Source organism: Podarcis muralis, chromosome 17 (assembly GCF_964188315.1).
Source record: "Podarcis muralis chromosome 17, rPodMur119.hap1.1, whole genome shotgun sequence".
NCBI lineage: Eukaryota > Metazoa > Chordata > Lepidosauria > Squamata > Lacertidae > Podarcis > Podarcis muralis.
In genome coordinates this window covers 20,959,632-20,975,646 of record NC_135671.1, presented here as the reverse complement: position 1 = coordinate 20,975,646, position 16,015 = coordinate 20,959,632, and the positions used below count along the sequence as shown (strand labels likewise).

Genomic DNA, 16,015 nt, shown 5'->3' with positions numbered 1-16,015 from the left:
GAAAACCCTTGTCATTTAAAATCTCTGCAATGTACTCTGGCAATAGCAGGCAAACAGAGAGAGAAATGAAATGACGGCCGCCTGAGAATAAATATAAATGTGGGATTGCTTCTTAGGGTCCTCTTGCCATGCTTGGGGGTGGCAGGAAAAAGCCCCTGGCAATACTGTGTCACAACTAATAGTACAAAAACAATCAAAGAGTTCAGGCAATTTATTGAAATTCTGCAAATCTTTGTTAGCTCCATAGCCTGAGGCGTTTTTAACCCACAAGCACAGCAACAACTGCCATCATTATTTAAATTTGCGTAGAACAGTCAGAGATGTCAGTCATTTCAGCAGCCAGCTTTTTTTTTTTTAAGCACGGGTCAGAAGAGGGACAATGGGCCAAATTTGCTCTCGAGTTCACACTAATGAGAACCAAATAAGTCTCTATTTACAGCATTCGTGAAACCAGATCTTGAGTTTTGCCCAGCATATTATGCACAGAGTGTGTGCCAATGAAACATGTCCTATATTTGGCTGTGAAATAATTAAAAGAATAAACATCTAGTAGCATAACAGAATCCCATGGCCAGGAACCATGCAAAGATCATATCATTCTTTTCTCGGTCATGGAATGAAATCAAAAGAATATTAGGCCTTTGTTCTCAGGGAGGTGTTTAACTACACAAGAAACACACGTTTGCTACCAAGTGGCTTCAAGCAGATCCAGATTAATTTCCCTAGGGGTTCTGCTTTTATGTACATCCATGTGAGAGAGACAGAAAACTCTAGCAACTCCCAGAGCCTAGATATATGTGGGCAAGGAATGCCTGGGTGTGACATCTTTTCCCTCTCAGAGGTCCAGTGTGTGCTTTTACTCCTTAAACCCTTGTTGCTGCTTGAGAGGCCTATTTGAAAATCAATCAATCAGCCAATCAATCAATCAATCAATTATTGCCATCCATCTGACTGGGTTGCCCCAGCTTTCAGTAAATTAAAGGATCAAACACAGTGAACACCACACTTTAAAACTTCCCAATACAGGGCTGTCTTCAGATGTCTTCTAAAAGTCAGAAAGTTGTTTATTTCCTTGAGATTTGATGAGAGGGAGTTCCACAGGGTGGGTGCCACAACCAAGAAGGCCCTCTGCCGCCTGCTTTCTTCTGTTTAGTATTTCATTCCCATGCCCTCCAAGTGCCCCAGTTTTCCACGGCAGTCCTGGAATTACAAAAGCCATCCTGGTTTCTGATTTGATCCTGGAATGTTCCTATTTCCCTTGCCAGTGCCCCCCCCCCGGGAGGAGGATGAGATGGTGGTGGTGACAGATGTGGCAGTTAAGGAGCACCCCAATGTATCTCCATGGCCGCCGCTGCTGACCTCCTTCCTTGGGTAGCTCGTAGTAGCTGCTGGAACGTGGGTGAGGTGGAGGAGAGTCTCTCAACAGTGAGAGATTGGGGTTGCATGCAACAATATCTAGACAAACACAAACGTGTGTGTACGCCCCTCTCTCTTATCCTTTCCAACCATCCTCCAGCTACACTCTATGTATGCAGACAGAGACACGCTCAACTGATAACGAAAAACAATGCAACAGAATGATTCCTTAGTACCAGTTCCTTACAAGGGATTGGGGGTGTAAGAAACTCTCTTGCTGTTATTTCTGATTTACTACGAGGCCGCTTTCATGAGCAGTACAAAAGAGGCACTAAAACAAGCTGAACATTCTGTATGTACAAAGGTAAATGAAACAAGAGCTACGCAACAGGCCTGGTAATGCAGACCTCAGCATTCTTCCTTTGATTCAGTGAAGAAACGTCATCTTAAAAAGCTTTAATTAGACTTCACACTTTATTTGCAGACTGAAATCGCATCGTGAAATTGTTTCAAGCCTTGACAAAGGCTAAGTACTGCACAATCTCCCTATTTAAGACAAATTAAACCATAAACCTTTGCTTGGGAGATGCTCTTCTAAGAAATGTGCAATTAAAGAATATTTTAAAAGAGAGTTTGAAGTAATAGGATTAAGCTTCATAGCGCTTGTAAACAATAACCTTCGGAAAACAGACGAATGAACAAAAGGAATGAAGATGTAGTTTTGGTGGGAAACAATGAAGTTGCGTTTACTAAGTGGAAAAGAACTAAAGCAGATATAATTTTTTTGTGTGTGTATAAGATAAGCTTGCAACAAGATATATGCTGGTAAGGAGATTAGTAAAATTTAAAGTCACCATGCCAAGCATACACACACCTATCAGAAAACCCGACTGCAAGCAAAAACTCAGTAGAAAAACAAGCCCTTTAAGTAACAAAATAAGGGCATTTGAAGAATTGCATGCACAAGGGGTTGTGCAAGTTGATGATCACTAAGTACTGGAAAGAGAAGAGTATGAAGTTGTAAGGGATTTTGCAAAGGAAAACTGAATTCATTTGGGGGGGACAGGAAATGGACAGGTGGGCAGTTAGCAGGCAATTCATAGGACCATTACACACATTACACACCCTACAAACTCAAAATTATCACATCTGTATCCTGTCTTTCCTGGAAGAAGAAGAAGAAGAAGAAGAAGAAGAAGAGCAGGGGCATTGATGGGGTTTGTCCATTTTCACCTTGTAACAATTCTGTGAGAGGGAGGAGGTTTGGATAAGGGGCAGTGGCACGTCCAAGGCCACCTAGGTCTCCTAAACCTACCCACCATATCAGGGGTAGCCAAGTTCGTACATTCCATGTGTTATTGGACTACAACTCCCATAATTCCTCCCCATTGGCCACACTGGCTGGGGCTGATGGGAGTTGGGAGCCCAACAACTTCTGAAGGGCACCCAATTGGCTACTCCTGTACTCTATCACACTGGAGCAGAATAAAATTGGGTTCACTCAGAGCCAGCTAATTCCAAATGCTTTTTAATGAAGAATTTTACAGACAACTTTTTTTTTTTTTTTAAAGGAAAATCCTTGGAAGGATAAAATAAATGCACTGAAATATGCATTCTGGAATTCAATATATTTGGCTAAGTTCCTTTTTTAAAAACAACAACACCACAAAAACCTAAATCTCATAACAACATCAAAGCACTAGTTTCTATAGTAACCCAAAAACAAATGCAGCTGTGAAATAAATGTAATGCTAGGCAGCATTTTTATTTTCATATTTGGAATGTTTACTGTTTCTTTAGAGCCTGGCAATAAAGTCTCTAAGCTTGGGAAAGACATTCCACTTAAATATGGCATTACAACCAACTGTTTTAAAATTCTTAGAAATACAAGACGACGGATATATTTTGAATAACGTTCTTGCAAAAGCTGTACTCTAAAAGGGGAGCGAAATGAAAAGCAGCTAAATTTATTTCTGAAATCAAGTGCCAAAAATGGATATTCAGGCAGAGTTAAAAACATGGTGGAAAGTGTGTAGGGCAAAGTAGTCAGACATTTGAAGAAGGGAGACCTGAGTTCAAATCTCTGCACAAGGACCTCACTGGGAGAACTTGGGCCAGTCACACACTCTTCTTGTGAAAATAAAATGGGTTACGCTACTCTGAACATCTTGGAGAAAGAATCAGACAGAAGGTTGAGAAATAACCAAATAGATTGTGTCAATTTTATCCCTAGTTGCTCAACATTTTAGGCTAGGCAGATGAATGTTTCCAGTGACAAAGTATGGATGTAATGTCGCAAACAGTGTCAGATTTATGTATAAGCTAAACAAGGTATAGCTTAGGGCCCCACTCTCTTGGGGGCCCCAAAAAAATTTAAAGGAAAAAAACTGGATGTACATTTCCAAAATATAAGATGAAAAACAAATAAAATAAAACCTACATACAGTGTAGGCTCCTATGATGTAAGTAATGGGCCCCAACAGCTAGCCTGCTCCCTAAAATATCACTGGTTTGCTCATTTCCATATATAGGGTGCCTACATTCTGTGTGGATTGGCTGCATGGCAACATGTGCAAATGGCTTTAGGTCCATAAATTACCATATATCATATATTCAACACAAAAAAACAGTGACAATTTGTTGTTGACAAAGAACCGCTGGACATATAAAGGGCCCCATTACCTTCAGTGCCTTGGGGCCTCATCAAACCTAAATCCGGCCCTGGTTGCAAATCATGAAAACTCTCTCTGATCTGTGATGGCTGTTTCTCATCAGCTGATGTGGCAATTGCTGCATGATGAACACACCCTTCAATCAATGGGACAAGCTGAGAGTGCCTGTTCACAAATTTAATTCTTATATAGTTTCCCCCAATATTCAAAGAAGATGAAGAGTCATTTAAAAAAAAAATTGACTACGTACTTCCTGCCACAATTCACATTTCAAACTTAGTCTAGGGCATGCTTTAATGTCAGTCTCAACGTGCATCGAAGCATTTAAAAGGTGTGTCATCATAGATCAACCCAAGATGGTTTCATTGTATAAAAATTATTTTGCAAATTAGCAGTGGGCAGTGCACAGATGAAATAAAAGTGCAGCCCTGTACCCCTGTCAAGACCCCCTGTATGTTTACTAGGCTGCATTTTAATATTAACATACATATTTTCTCCTCTACAAGTGGAGTAAAGTAAAATAATATGACATTTCTTTTCTAGCTCAGGTTTGGGTTTCTGGAAAGACCAAAACATTGCACTGCACTTAACAGGAGCTCTGATTCGAGTAAAGCTCTACATTTTCTCTTTCTTATGCCATTGACTGAACTTTGTTTCTTGCACAGAAAGTTGCTTGCGTTTTGTTTGTTTGTTTGTTTGTTTACCAAGGAAGTTCTTGGTTCACACACCCTGAATCCAGTAGCCCTATCAAACTGGGCTTTACTGCTTACTCAGATCTCTTTCCAGAAAAAAATAAAATAAAATTGATTGTTTTAGCATAGGATGTAGTTTGGCCTGTATCTCTTATTCCACAGAAGCAAAAAACAATGAAGAAAAGCAAAACAGGCTCAACAATGCCCATGAATTTCCCTAATAAGGAAACAATCCACTTCTTTTCAGGGGGCTGAGAGCGCAAAGTCCACACACTTTGTTAAGAAAAGAGGTTCTTTTTTTTCTTTTTTGGATATCCAAATCTCTAATTAATATACATGTGAAGTGACATTTGGGCTGGGAAGCCTGATATGAGGGAACATAACTGACACAGCTAAAATGCAGTCAATATCATGCAAATTGCCTTACAGGTGGAACAAATGTAAGCAGATTATTACATGCAAATTTTTTTTTCCAAGGCAATCATTTAAATTTTCTAATATATTTGGGGAAAAGCTGTCTGCTATCAAAGCCTCCGAAATGCAGCTGCAAAAAATTAGGCAGAGATGTAGGCTCAATAGTGGGGTTGTGTTTTCCTTCAGAAAGCATTCACTTAGCTCTGCACAGCACACTGGAGAATTGATTGCACTTATAAACACAGTCATTGCTCCGTCCCGCGACTGCTTGTTTGGGGTATCAGATGCTGCTTATCTAAGAAAAGATTAAGTGTCATAGAATTTAGCATGTTATATATGAGGGATGAAGGAGCTATGAGCTCCTGTGCAAGTAACCAAACTAGTTGAAACTGTTAGGATTCTCTTCCCGTGCTGCAGTCATGGGATTGTTTTTATCACATGACGGTGTATGTTTTCATTCCACACTGTGGGAAGTGACGGAGACAGGATGTTTGTATGACTGTGTTTCCATGATGTAGGACATTGGTCCTTTTGTTCTTTCTCTTTGCTGTCTGATACTGAAGAGGAAGGAGCTGAGTTACAATGCTCCAAGTGTGTATATGTAAATAAACGTAGTTTAGCCAAATGCTGCACTACTAAGTCTGTACGCTGACTGCATATATTGTATTCTGCTGATCCTGAAGTGTGTTGATGCCTCTAAGGCATCAGTCGCTGTGATGTTCACTCTGGCGAAAGAGTTTGAATCTCCCAAATGACTGACCAGGAGGGAGAGAACATGCCAGTCGGGCATGTGTCTCTGCCAGGGTCCTACTCGTGTATAAGACCTCCTGACAGAAACATCTCCTTATGCCTAAAAGCAGCATCTTTTAGCCGAGGGAGCAGTTAATAATGGGGTGGCCTTTGGAGGAATCCATCCATGGATCAATTTCTAATGCGCCAAATGGTCGTGTTTTCTGATACTTAGGACTGCCTCATCTAGACAATTTGGATTGTAAGTCGTGCTTGGCACAGAAGTAAAAGCAATTAAGACCTCTGTAAACTCAGCTGTGGTTGAAGGTCACCATTTTAAAATAGTTACCAACACTACCACCACGCCACAAGAATTAAATACTCCATGTGCACTAAATCAATTCAAGTTGTTTTTTTGTTTCACTATGACTTCAACACACTTCAACACAGTGTTAGCTTCTACCTGCATGTTGAGCTGGTTTGCACACAACACTAAGCCAAGAAGAAGCAAGTGTGTGGGTGGCAACAGAAAAAATCATGGCTGCTTCATGGCTGGGAGTGGCCGCCGAGACCATGTTACACTGGTCCTGAAAGACCTACATTGGCTCCCAGTACGTTTCCGAGCACAATTCAAAGTGTTGGTGCTGACCTTTAAAGCCTGAAACGGCCTCGGCCCAGTATACCTGAAGGAGTGTCTCCACCCCTATCATTCTGCCCGGACACTAAGGTCCAGCTCCGAGGGTCTTCTGGCAGTTCCCTCACTGCAAGAAGTTAAGAGAACCAAGAAGAGGGCCTTCTCAGTAGTGGCGCCCACCCTGTGGAACGCCCTCCCATCAGATGTCAAGGAAATAAACAACTATCTGATGTTTAAAAGACATTTGAAAGCAGCCCTGTTTAGGGAAGTTTTTAATGTTTGAAGTTTTATCATGTTTTTAATATTCTGCTGAGAGCCGCCCAGAGTGGCTGGGTATAAAAATTATTTATTTATTTATTTATTTATTTCATTTAGAAGACATCTAAAGGAAGCCCTGTATAGGGAAGTTTTAAAATTTTTTATTATGTTTTGGCATATGCTACAAGCTATCCAGAGTGGCTGGGGCAACCTAGTCAGATGGGTGGGGTACAAATAATAAGAATAAGAACAATTGTTATTATTCATTTCACCCCAGTCCTCCTGCTGCTGAACTACATGGACCTGGGCTCGTGGGTTGTCTTGCCAAAGTTTTTCTTGCTTTGGCTTTGTTTGGCTTAGCTGCAGGTATTGTGGCAGCAGGAAGACCTGGAGAGGAGTGAAGAAGATGTTAAGCTCCCTGTGAACAAGGTCTCTCTGAAGAGCTGCCCAGTAGTTCTACCTAGAGTTGCCCAACTGATTTTTAATCGAGTCCTCCAAGGTTGTATATAGTGGCTCTACATCAAGCTCTCTTCCCTGAGATCCCTTAACTAGTAATATTGGAGATATGATCTCAAATCTCATGCATAAAACAATGTGCTCTGCCGCTGAGCTATGAACGTACCACAAAAGTTGATCTCTGGATTTCCTTTACTGGAACTAAGGGTATAAAAAGCAACTTATTTCAAAGTCAAAGCCTTTGACTTTGGTCAAAGCCAGCCTTTCAAGGTCTTATTCCCAGACCCCCAACCTGAAATATAAGGGATCAGTCCAAGACCTTTCATGAATGTGTGAAAACTTTACAAAACCAAGAGATATGTCTTGCTCCCGCTACAACAGTTTATAGCATATCACATCCCATAATATAACACAAACAGTTGCAGTTCAGATGGTATCTATTAGTAACTTGCAAGAGACGTTTGCTCAATTTATTTTGTTATGTAATGCTTTTAGGAAGACCCAGCGTCTCTGAGGTAGATCAGAAAGCAAAACACTGTTCTTTCTGGTTCACACATTATCACTGCAGGGGAAAAAATCTTCCACGAGGTGTCTGCTTTTACACACACACACACACACACACACACACACACACACACACATCCCTGACACCCACACCACAAATTTGCACATACCCTTAGCTCTTTTTGTTACTGCTGTGGTAAAAGAACTAGTACCATATATGTTAATGGCATATTAAGTAAGGAACTCTTTCATGTGTTTAAGCACTTCAAAATGAAATATAACAAAATATCAGTATGTGGATTTCAAAGCTCTGAATTTTAGCCAAGTTTGATCCTGTGTAAGATGAACTGCTTTTAATATACAATGTCTGAAGGTTTGCGTGGTTCCATTTTCACCTTACCTTCTATTGCTGATTGGAGAACTCGAGAATGGTCATAAGCGATGACATTCGCGTATCTATTCTTTGGTTTATTTACTTCCAGGTTAGAGTGTTCCCATGTGAATTGCTGCCCTGGGTCAATTGACTAGAGAGAGAGAGAGAGAGAGAGAGAGAGAGAGAGAGAGAGAGAGAAGGGATATTTATTATTAGCTGAAGAACTATTTTTATTTTGGAAATACTTACCTTTTATAAAAGGTTCACATGTATTGCATAGCTCAAAGGACTTAACTGTGGGTCTTATTCCACTGCAGTTTGTCATACTGGTACTTAGGGCTCAATTGGATGTCTGCTTGTCTTGCCGCTTTACCCTGAAAACCCCCGCAGAATCAGAATGCCAACTGGGTTTGGGCCAGATTGCTCTGAATCAATGTTCAAAGGGCAGGTTTCTCCAGGGAAAAGCGGAAAACTTGTGCTTAGAAAGCACAAGACAAGTGCAAATGTGGGCAAGCCCTTATTGACAATCGCATTTAACCGCTGGCCTTGCAAGATACTCTATCTGTTCTTACACAAAACAAGAGAAAAACCTATTCTGTTGTTGTTGTTGTGCGAGAGAGAGAAGTGAAGAGGTTATAATAATAAAACGGAGGAAGAATAATGGAAGGCTCAAGTAGATTTAGCTATGGCAACCATAGAATTGGGTATTTTCTCTATAGAATGCCTGTGGCCTCTGTACATTTGCAAGGCAGAAAAGACTTCATTAGTGCTGCCAGAAATCCCTTGTTCTGAGGGTAGGCTCTAAAGTATCTAACCAAAGTTCATCAATTGAAATTCCTGGTGCTGCCAAGGGAAAGACGTTTCTGCAGAAATCTCATCCAAACAGCTGGTTGGCTTGTACATGGTGAATTTAAGCATATGTAGAAAGCAGCTCATCCATACCAGCAACTGAGCTGTAGAACTCACTTCCTTGTGGAGGCTGAGTGTTGCTAGTTCACAATGATCTAATCGGGGTGGACTGCGGTAATGTGGTACCCTCAGCGAGGACCAAATTTGGTGCCCCTCTCCAAATATGTCTCATTTTCACAACAACTCGTTTTGGTACAAGATTCAGGTAGGTAGCCATGCTGGTCTGACGCAGTCAAAATATATAAAAAAAATAGTCCAGTAGCACCTTAGAGACCAACTAAGTTTGTTCTGGGTATAGGATTTTGTGTGCATGCACACTTCTTCAGATACCAGATTTTGGTACAGTTGCTTTTTATGTAACTTTTCAGTAGGTACCCATATAAAGGTAAAGGGACCCCTGACCATTAGGTCCAGTCATGACCGACTCTGGGGTTGCGGCGCTCATCTCGCTTTATAGGCCGAGGGAGCCAGCGTACAGCTTCCAGGTCATGTGGCCAGCATGACTAAGCCGCTTCTGGCGAACCACGGAAGCACACGGTTCGCCGTTTACCTTCCCGCCAGAGCAGTATCTATTTATCGACTTGCACTTTGACATGCTTTCGAACTGCTAGGTTGGCAGGAGCAGGGACCGAGCAACGGGAGCTCACCCCATCACGGGGATTCAAACCGCCAACCTTCTGATCGGCAAGTCCTAGGCTCTGTGGTTTAACCCACAGCGCCAGCCGCGGCCCATCATATAAATATAGGCAGTGCTTTTATTTCCCTAAAAAAATTTTTTTTAGGGGTACTCTCGTTTTCCTACTCATATTGAAATACTGCTCCTCAATGAGGCCAAACTTAGATTCACAAAATGTTTAGGGGGTACCCTGTGTACCCCCAGAAGAAATTATTATTATTATTATTATTATTATTATTATTATTATTATTATTATTATTCACCCCCTCAGTTTGGTGCTTTGTGCAGGGGAACTGCCCGCACCCCCTTAAATCTGGTGCTGATCTAATATAAGACGGCTTGCAAACAATTTTGGAAGAGCTGTTAAAATGGAAGAGGCATCATATTTTCCAAGGTCTTTGGGGTGACTTCTGGCACTAATTCAGGCCCGTGTTCACTTTAAAGTGCAAATCACTCTGAAGATGCTTTGAAGGAGAGCAGGGGCTAATGTCATGCACAGCTGTGCTGTAACACGTAGCTTCCCCTTTAGTCCCTTTTCATTCTGCACATTTTTTCCCCAATTCTGGTTATATTTTATCCTGTCTCCTGCTAAGATTCATATTAGTAGGACAGGACTGCATAGGAGACTCAGTGCAATGCAATGCAAGCAATACATTGTGCTGTGCCACATACTGCTATCTGTTTCACAGCCAAAATTGGATGAAGATGAGGACATAGAGATCAGGAGGGACAGAGATGGTAGATCCTGATAGCATGTTTAAAAGGTAAAGGGACCCCTGACCATTAGGTCCAGTCATGACCGACTTTGGGGTTGCGGCACTCATCTCGCTTTATTGGCCAAGGGAGCTGGCATACAGCTTCCGGGTCATGTGGCCAGCATGACTAAGCCACTTCTGGCAAACCAGAGCAGCGCACGGAAACGCCATTTACCTTCCCGCCGGAGCGGTACCTATTTATCTACTTGCACTTTGGTGTGCTTTCGAACTGCTAGGTTGGCAGGAGCAGGAACCAAGCAATGGGAGCTCACCACGTCGCGGGGATTCAAACTGCCGACCTTCTGATCGGCAAGTCCTAGGCTCTGTGGTTTAACCCACAGTGCCACCTGTGTCCCTGATAGAATGTTTAGGGACGTTTTTAATGACTGATGTTTTAATGTACTTTTAATCTTTTGTTGGAAGCTGCCCCTAGTGGCTGGGGAAACCCAGACAGATGGGAGGGGGTATAAATTTTTATTTTATTTATTTTATTTTATTTTACATCATCCAGTACCTAGGACTACACCTACACTGATAAGAGTACTGCTCACAGAAATCGAGAGTTACCGTATTTTTTGCACCATAACACTCACTTTTTTCCTCCTAAAAAGTAAGGGGAAATGTCTGCGCGTGTTATGGAGGGAATGCCTATGGGTGGCATGCCTACGGATTTTCCTCCTCTAAAAACTACGTGTGTGTTATGGTCGGGTGCGTGTTATAGAGCGAAAAATACGATATACTAGGGGCTGCTGCCCTGCACGAATTGCTTTCTAGTCCTTTCTACCCTCCATCTCTTGTGATACCCTCATCCTTCATGTCTCACCCCACTTCCCTCACAGCTTACTCCACCCCAGCCATCCCCCACAGTCATCCCTGCCCCTCCCCTCCCCACCCCTCCCCACCCCCCCAACTGTTTGCCTCAAACTGCCTCTGCCCCATCTTCTCACCAATTGTTCCAAACTCGCACACTCCTCAATCTGTTACTAACCACTCTAATCCCAAGACCCTGCCTCCACTTCCTGTAGGAGAGAATGAATGGAGAGGGGAAAGTCTTTACAACCATGAACTCCACACCATGAACTGAAGAAAATATGTCACAGCGCAGGGTGGTTTCCCCCCAAATTCTCTGCCAGCGGCAGCAGAAGCAGGAAACAGGGATTGGTTGTGGATTGCAAGGAGATGGGGGAGTTTGGGTAGCCTGTTTTGCCACTATGTTCACACAGTGATGCTTCCACCCCACCCCAATGTCTGCATATAGTGAAATAGCTATTTAATCAAACATTAGAAAGGGACAAAAAGCCCTCCTAGGGGTACTCTATAGTCCCCCACCTCCTAAAAAACTAATCAGTCGGGATATTATTTGGACATAGAGGGGGACTTATTCACATGTTGCTGAGGAAATAATTTCAGACATTGGGGAGTATTGTGAAAACTTCTTAGGCAACATCCCGAAACACTCTTACTAGGATATAAGTTTTACTCATCTGACTCCGTTATGTGAGGCCAATGTTATGAAGCAAAAGCTTAAAATCTTATTTTTAACTAGAAATAAGCGAAGAAGAAGAGGAGTTTGGATTTGATATCCCGCTTTATCACTACCCGAAGGAGTCTCAAAGCGGCTAACATACTTCTTTCCCTTCCTCCCCCACAACAAACACTCTGTGAGGTGAGTGGGGCTGAGAGACTTCAGAGAAGTGTGACTAGCTGAAGGTCACCCAGCAGCTGCATGTGGAGGAGCGGGGACGCAAACCCGGTTCACCAGATTACGAGTTCACCACTCTTAACCACTACACCACATTGGCTCTCCCAGTGTGGAAGAAAGTACAGAAAATGGCAGCCCTTCATATTATCTGAAGATTCAGTGATTTACCAAAATCAACAACAAAGTTGTTTTTCATACTGCGCAAAGAGCGTCATTTTCAGCTGCTTGTAGTTTTTTATGTACTGCTTCCACACCTGAGGACCGGCTTCCTTCAAACCAGGCAGTACAGCAATTGTTCCGTTTATTCTTTCCTGTATCTCCATGTTCTCCAGAAACAAATGAAGCATTCAGTTTTCTAGGGCTGGTTTTCCAGCCCACACTTTTTAATTAGCACAGCCACAGTTAGACAAACACAAGCATCTCAAGTCAGAAATCTTTCATAAAACGTCCTTCCTACACACGGGCGTTCCTTCTTTTTGTTTCTTACAAGATACTGCAGGCTAGGTCCCTTCTGACCCATATTATGCTGGAGATAGGCTGCATTTAACACCTAGCAGATATTCACTGCAGATTAAAGGTAAGGTACAGCTGTACCTTAATAGCAGCAGTTGCCTCTTGGCACACCACCAAAAAGATAAGCTGTAATTGAAGCAATTTAAAGCTCCCTGGGGTTCCATTGTGCACACAGAGCATTCTCTCGGGGGGGGGGGGGGGGGCTTCCTCATTCTTATTAAAGCCAGAAAAAGCTCCACATGTGTGGGCAAAAAGGTGTCCCCAGTGCTGCAAAGAACAGAAGGGCACCTGTTCATGTGTCATTCCCAAAGGTGTGTATCAGAGCTGCTGCAAGCACACTAGAGGTATGATGCTGCAATTCATCTTACCTGTTATAAGAAATAAAATTCATTAGTAGTTTGAATGCAAGGGGGTGTATGGGAATGGAGGATCACCGAGTTGGCTGTGTACATTGGCCATGTTCAAATGAGGCAGCTCAGTCTGAGTACAGAAAGCAGAAGCCTTTTTTTACTATGAATTATAGGTACTGATGGGATGCGGGTGGCGCTGTGGGTTAAACCACAGCGCCTAGGACTTGCTGCTCAGAAGGTCGGCGGTTCAAATCCCCACGACGGGGTGAGCTCCCGTTGCTCGGTCCCTGCTCCTGCCCACCTAGCAGTTCAAAAGCACGTCAAAGTGCAAGTAGATAAATAGGTACCATTCCGGTGGGAAGGTAAACGGTGTTTCCGTGCACTGCTCTGGTTCGCCAGAAGCGGCTTAGTCATGCTGGGCACATGACCCGGAAGCTGTACGCCGGCTCCCTCGGCCAATAAAGCGAGATGAGCGCCACAACCCCAGGTGACTGGAGCTAATGGTCAGGGGTCCCTTTACCTTTATAGGTACCGACATAGCAAAGGAGCAGAAAAGACTCTTTATGTATGAAACAACAGCAGCCCAGATGTTATTAGCTCAGAATTGGAAAGAAGACAAAGTCCCTACCAGAGAAGAATGGCAAAGTTGATGGACTATGCCAAGATGGCAAAGCTGACTGGAAAACTCAGGAACCAAGAGGATAAAAACTTTATAAAAGAATGGGGAAAACTTAAAAGTTACTGAGGGGACCACTGTAAGCAGATGATAACAAGAGCAGGGTTTTGACCCACTTGTGGTGTAAAAATTATTATGGACAATATGGTTTGATATAAAAATTGGAGTACAGATGAATATGCAGTTGCAAATGTTTAAAATGAGACCCCATGGAGGAGATGGGGGAAAGTCGCGAGATTCGGAGAATCTCTTTTTATAGTTATGTTTTTACTAGTTTGTGTTTATTTATACCTTGTATTTGTAAAACCAATAAAAATGATTTCATAAAGAAAGCAGGCCTTGCTTCCTTCCTTCTCTTTTTTATTGCGATGCAATGAATCCATGTTTCCATCATTACAAAAAATAGATTCCATTCCAGCCTTGCATTTCCACACTTTGCAGTCCAATAATTGACAAAATATTTCAGTCTTTCCACGATCTGCCTTTTCTCCTGTGAATCAGTTTGGTCAATTTATTCATTTCTGCCAGTTCAAAGCTTGCTGGCATATCCACCATGTTGCCCTTACTATCTTTTCAGCTATCATCAAGAACCAAATTAAAGATTTCAGATCTGTGGGCATATCCTCCTGATCAAATTTTAAAAGTGTCCACATTGGAAGAACTCTTAAATTGTTCCAAATCATATCCACTACATACTGAGTAATATTTGTCTTCAAAATTAGGTAATTCACACCATATCCCCCCCGCAATATGTAGCAGACAATGCTTGGATCTATATTTAATTATATATTTGAATCCACTTGCCACTATTTTGTTCTGTGAACCGCCCTGAGACCTCCGGGTATAGGGTGGTATATAAAATCAATAAATAATAATATTTCTGTGAAATCTAGGGAAACAGTCTAATCTTAGCTTGGTACTCTCAACCTCACCATACTTCATCAAAGACCTGTCTGGAGAGAGAAATCTAATCTATATTTCCTAGGTCTGAATAGCCAGGCTGGAACAGAGAATAGAGTGATATTGGCAGAAACATTGTAGAAGTGTGAAAGACCAATAACTCATGAATAACAAGTCTGTGCTAACAGTTTTAATGAGTGCTCTAATGGTTTAATGGATGACACTTAAAAAGGATCCCTAGTAGATTCATTCTGACAGTTTGTCTTGAACAAAGCTGCCATTAAAAGATGAAATGGATTTCTTCACAATAAATGCATGTACTGTATAACATGATGAAACTTTTCTTTTAAAAGGGTATGTGCAATGCAGCTGTAGTATCTGCATGCTCCCCTGACTAAGGTTTTGCATATTTCCACCCAAAATGTGAGACTCTGTAGGAAAGAGGTCTGGATTTATGCTGGCTGCTATTTGCATGTTCAGACCCAGAGACCTGCCCCTTAAATAAAGACACATTTGTCTCAAATTTTAGTTTTGGTTTTTGGCAGAATTTAGGCCACAACTTTATTGATTACAGAAAGTGAGTGGTTGCATAGGCTCTGGTTCGACTAGCTCCCTTCACCCTTGCAGGTAGCGCTGACCTCAGGTGTTTACCCTTGGCTGACCTATGATATAGCTCTGGCTATATCATAGGTCAGGGACGCGGGTGGCGCTGTGGGTAAAACCTCAGCGCCTAGGACTCGCCGATCGCACGGTCAGCGGTTCGAATCCCCATGGCGGGGTGCACTCCCGCCGTTCGGTCCCAGCGCCTGCCAACCTAGCAGTTCGAAAGCACCCCCAGGTGCAAGTAGATAAATAGGGACCGCTTACCAGCAGGAAAGTAAACAGCGTTCCGTGTGCTGCGCTGGCTCACCAGATGCAGCTTGTCACGCTGGCCACGTGACCCGGAAGTGTCTGCGGACAGCGCTGGCTCCCGGCCTATAGAGTGAGATGAACGCACAACCCTAGAGTCTGGCAAGACTGGCCCGTACGGGCAGGGGTACCTTTACCTTTACTTTATATCATAGGTCAGCCAAGGGTGAACACATGGGGTAGGTAGAAAGCCCGGGAACAGACTATGTCCACCTCCCAGATGCTCCCCTGGACTCAGGCACAGGCACAACGTCCTTTTGGGGGTTGACCAAACCAAGCTGAGTCCTTGGATTCCTTTAATGGAATGCCCTTCACATAAGGATGGCGAGACCATTGTTGTCCCATCCCTATCACATGAACCAGTGCCTATCCGCACCTTACAAGTTGTGACGAATTGCTACACGGCAGGCAAAACACAAATGGCCACAGCCAATCAGCCAAGTGCGGAAAATTCCTGCCGTGTCCCTGTCCCAACGACAGACGACACACGATGGCATTGCAAGGTCAATCGCAAAATGCCCTAAAATTAGGGAGAGG

At 42.8% G+C, this 16,015-nt stretch overlaps 1 protein-coding gene across 29 annotated transcripts in view; it reads right to left on the bottom strand.

Moving 5' to 3' along the window:
- The window catches only part of PTPRD (protein tyrosine phosphatase receptor type D), a 1,167,048-nt gene that overhangs the window by 73,983 nt on the left and 1,077,050 nt on the right, over positions 1-16,015 (bottom strand). For all 29 annotated transcript variants that reach the window (XM_077921375.1, XM_077921383.1, XM_077921379.1 and 26 more), the window contains one exon: positions 8,116-8,239. In XM_077921375.1, the coding sequence (XP_077777501.1) occupies positions 8,116-8,239 (124 nt within the window). The remainder of the gene's footprint in view (positions 1-8,115; positions 8,240-16,015) is intronic.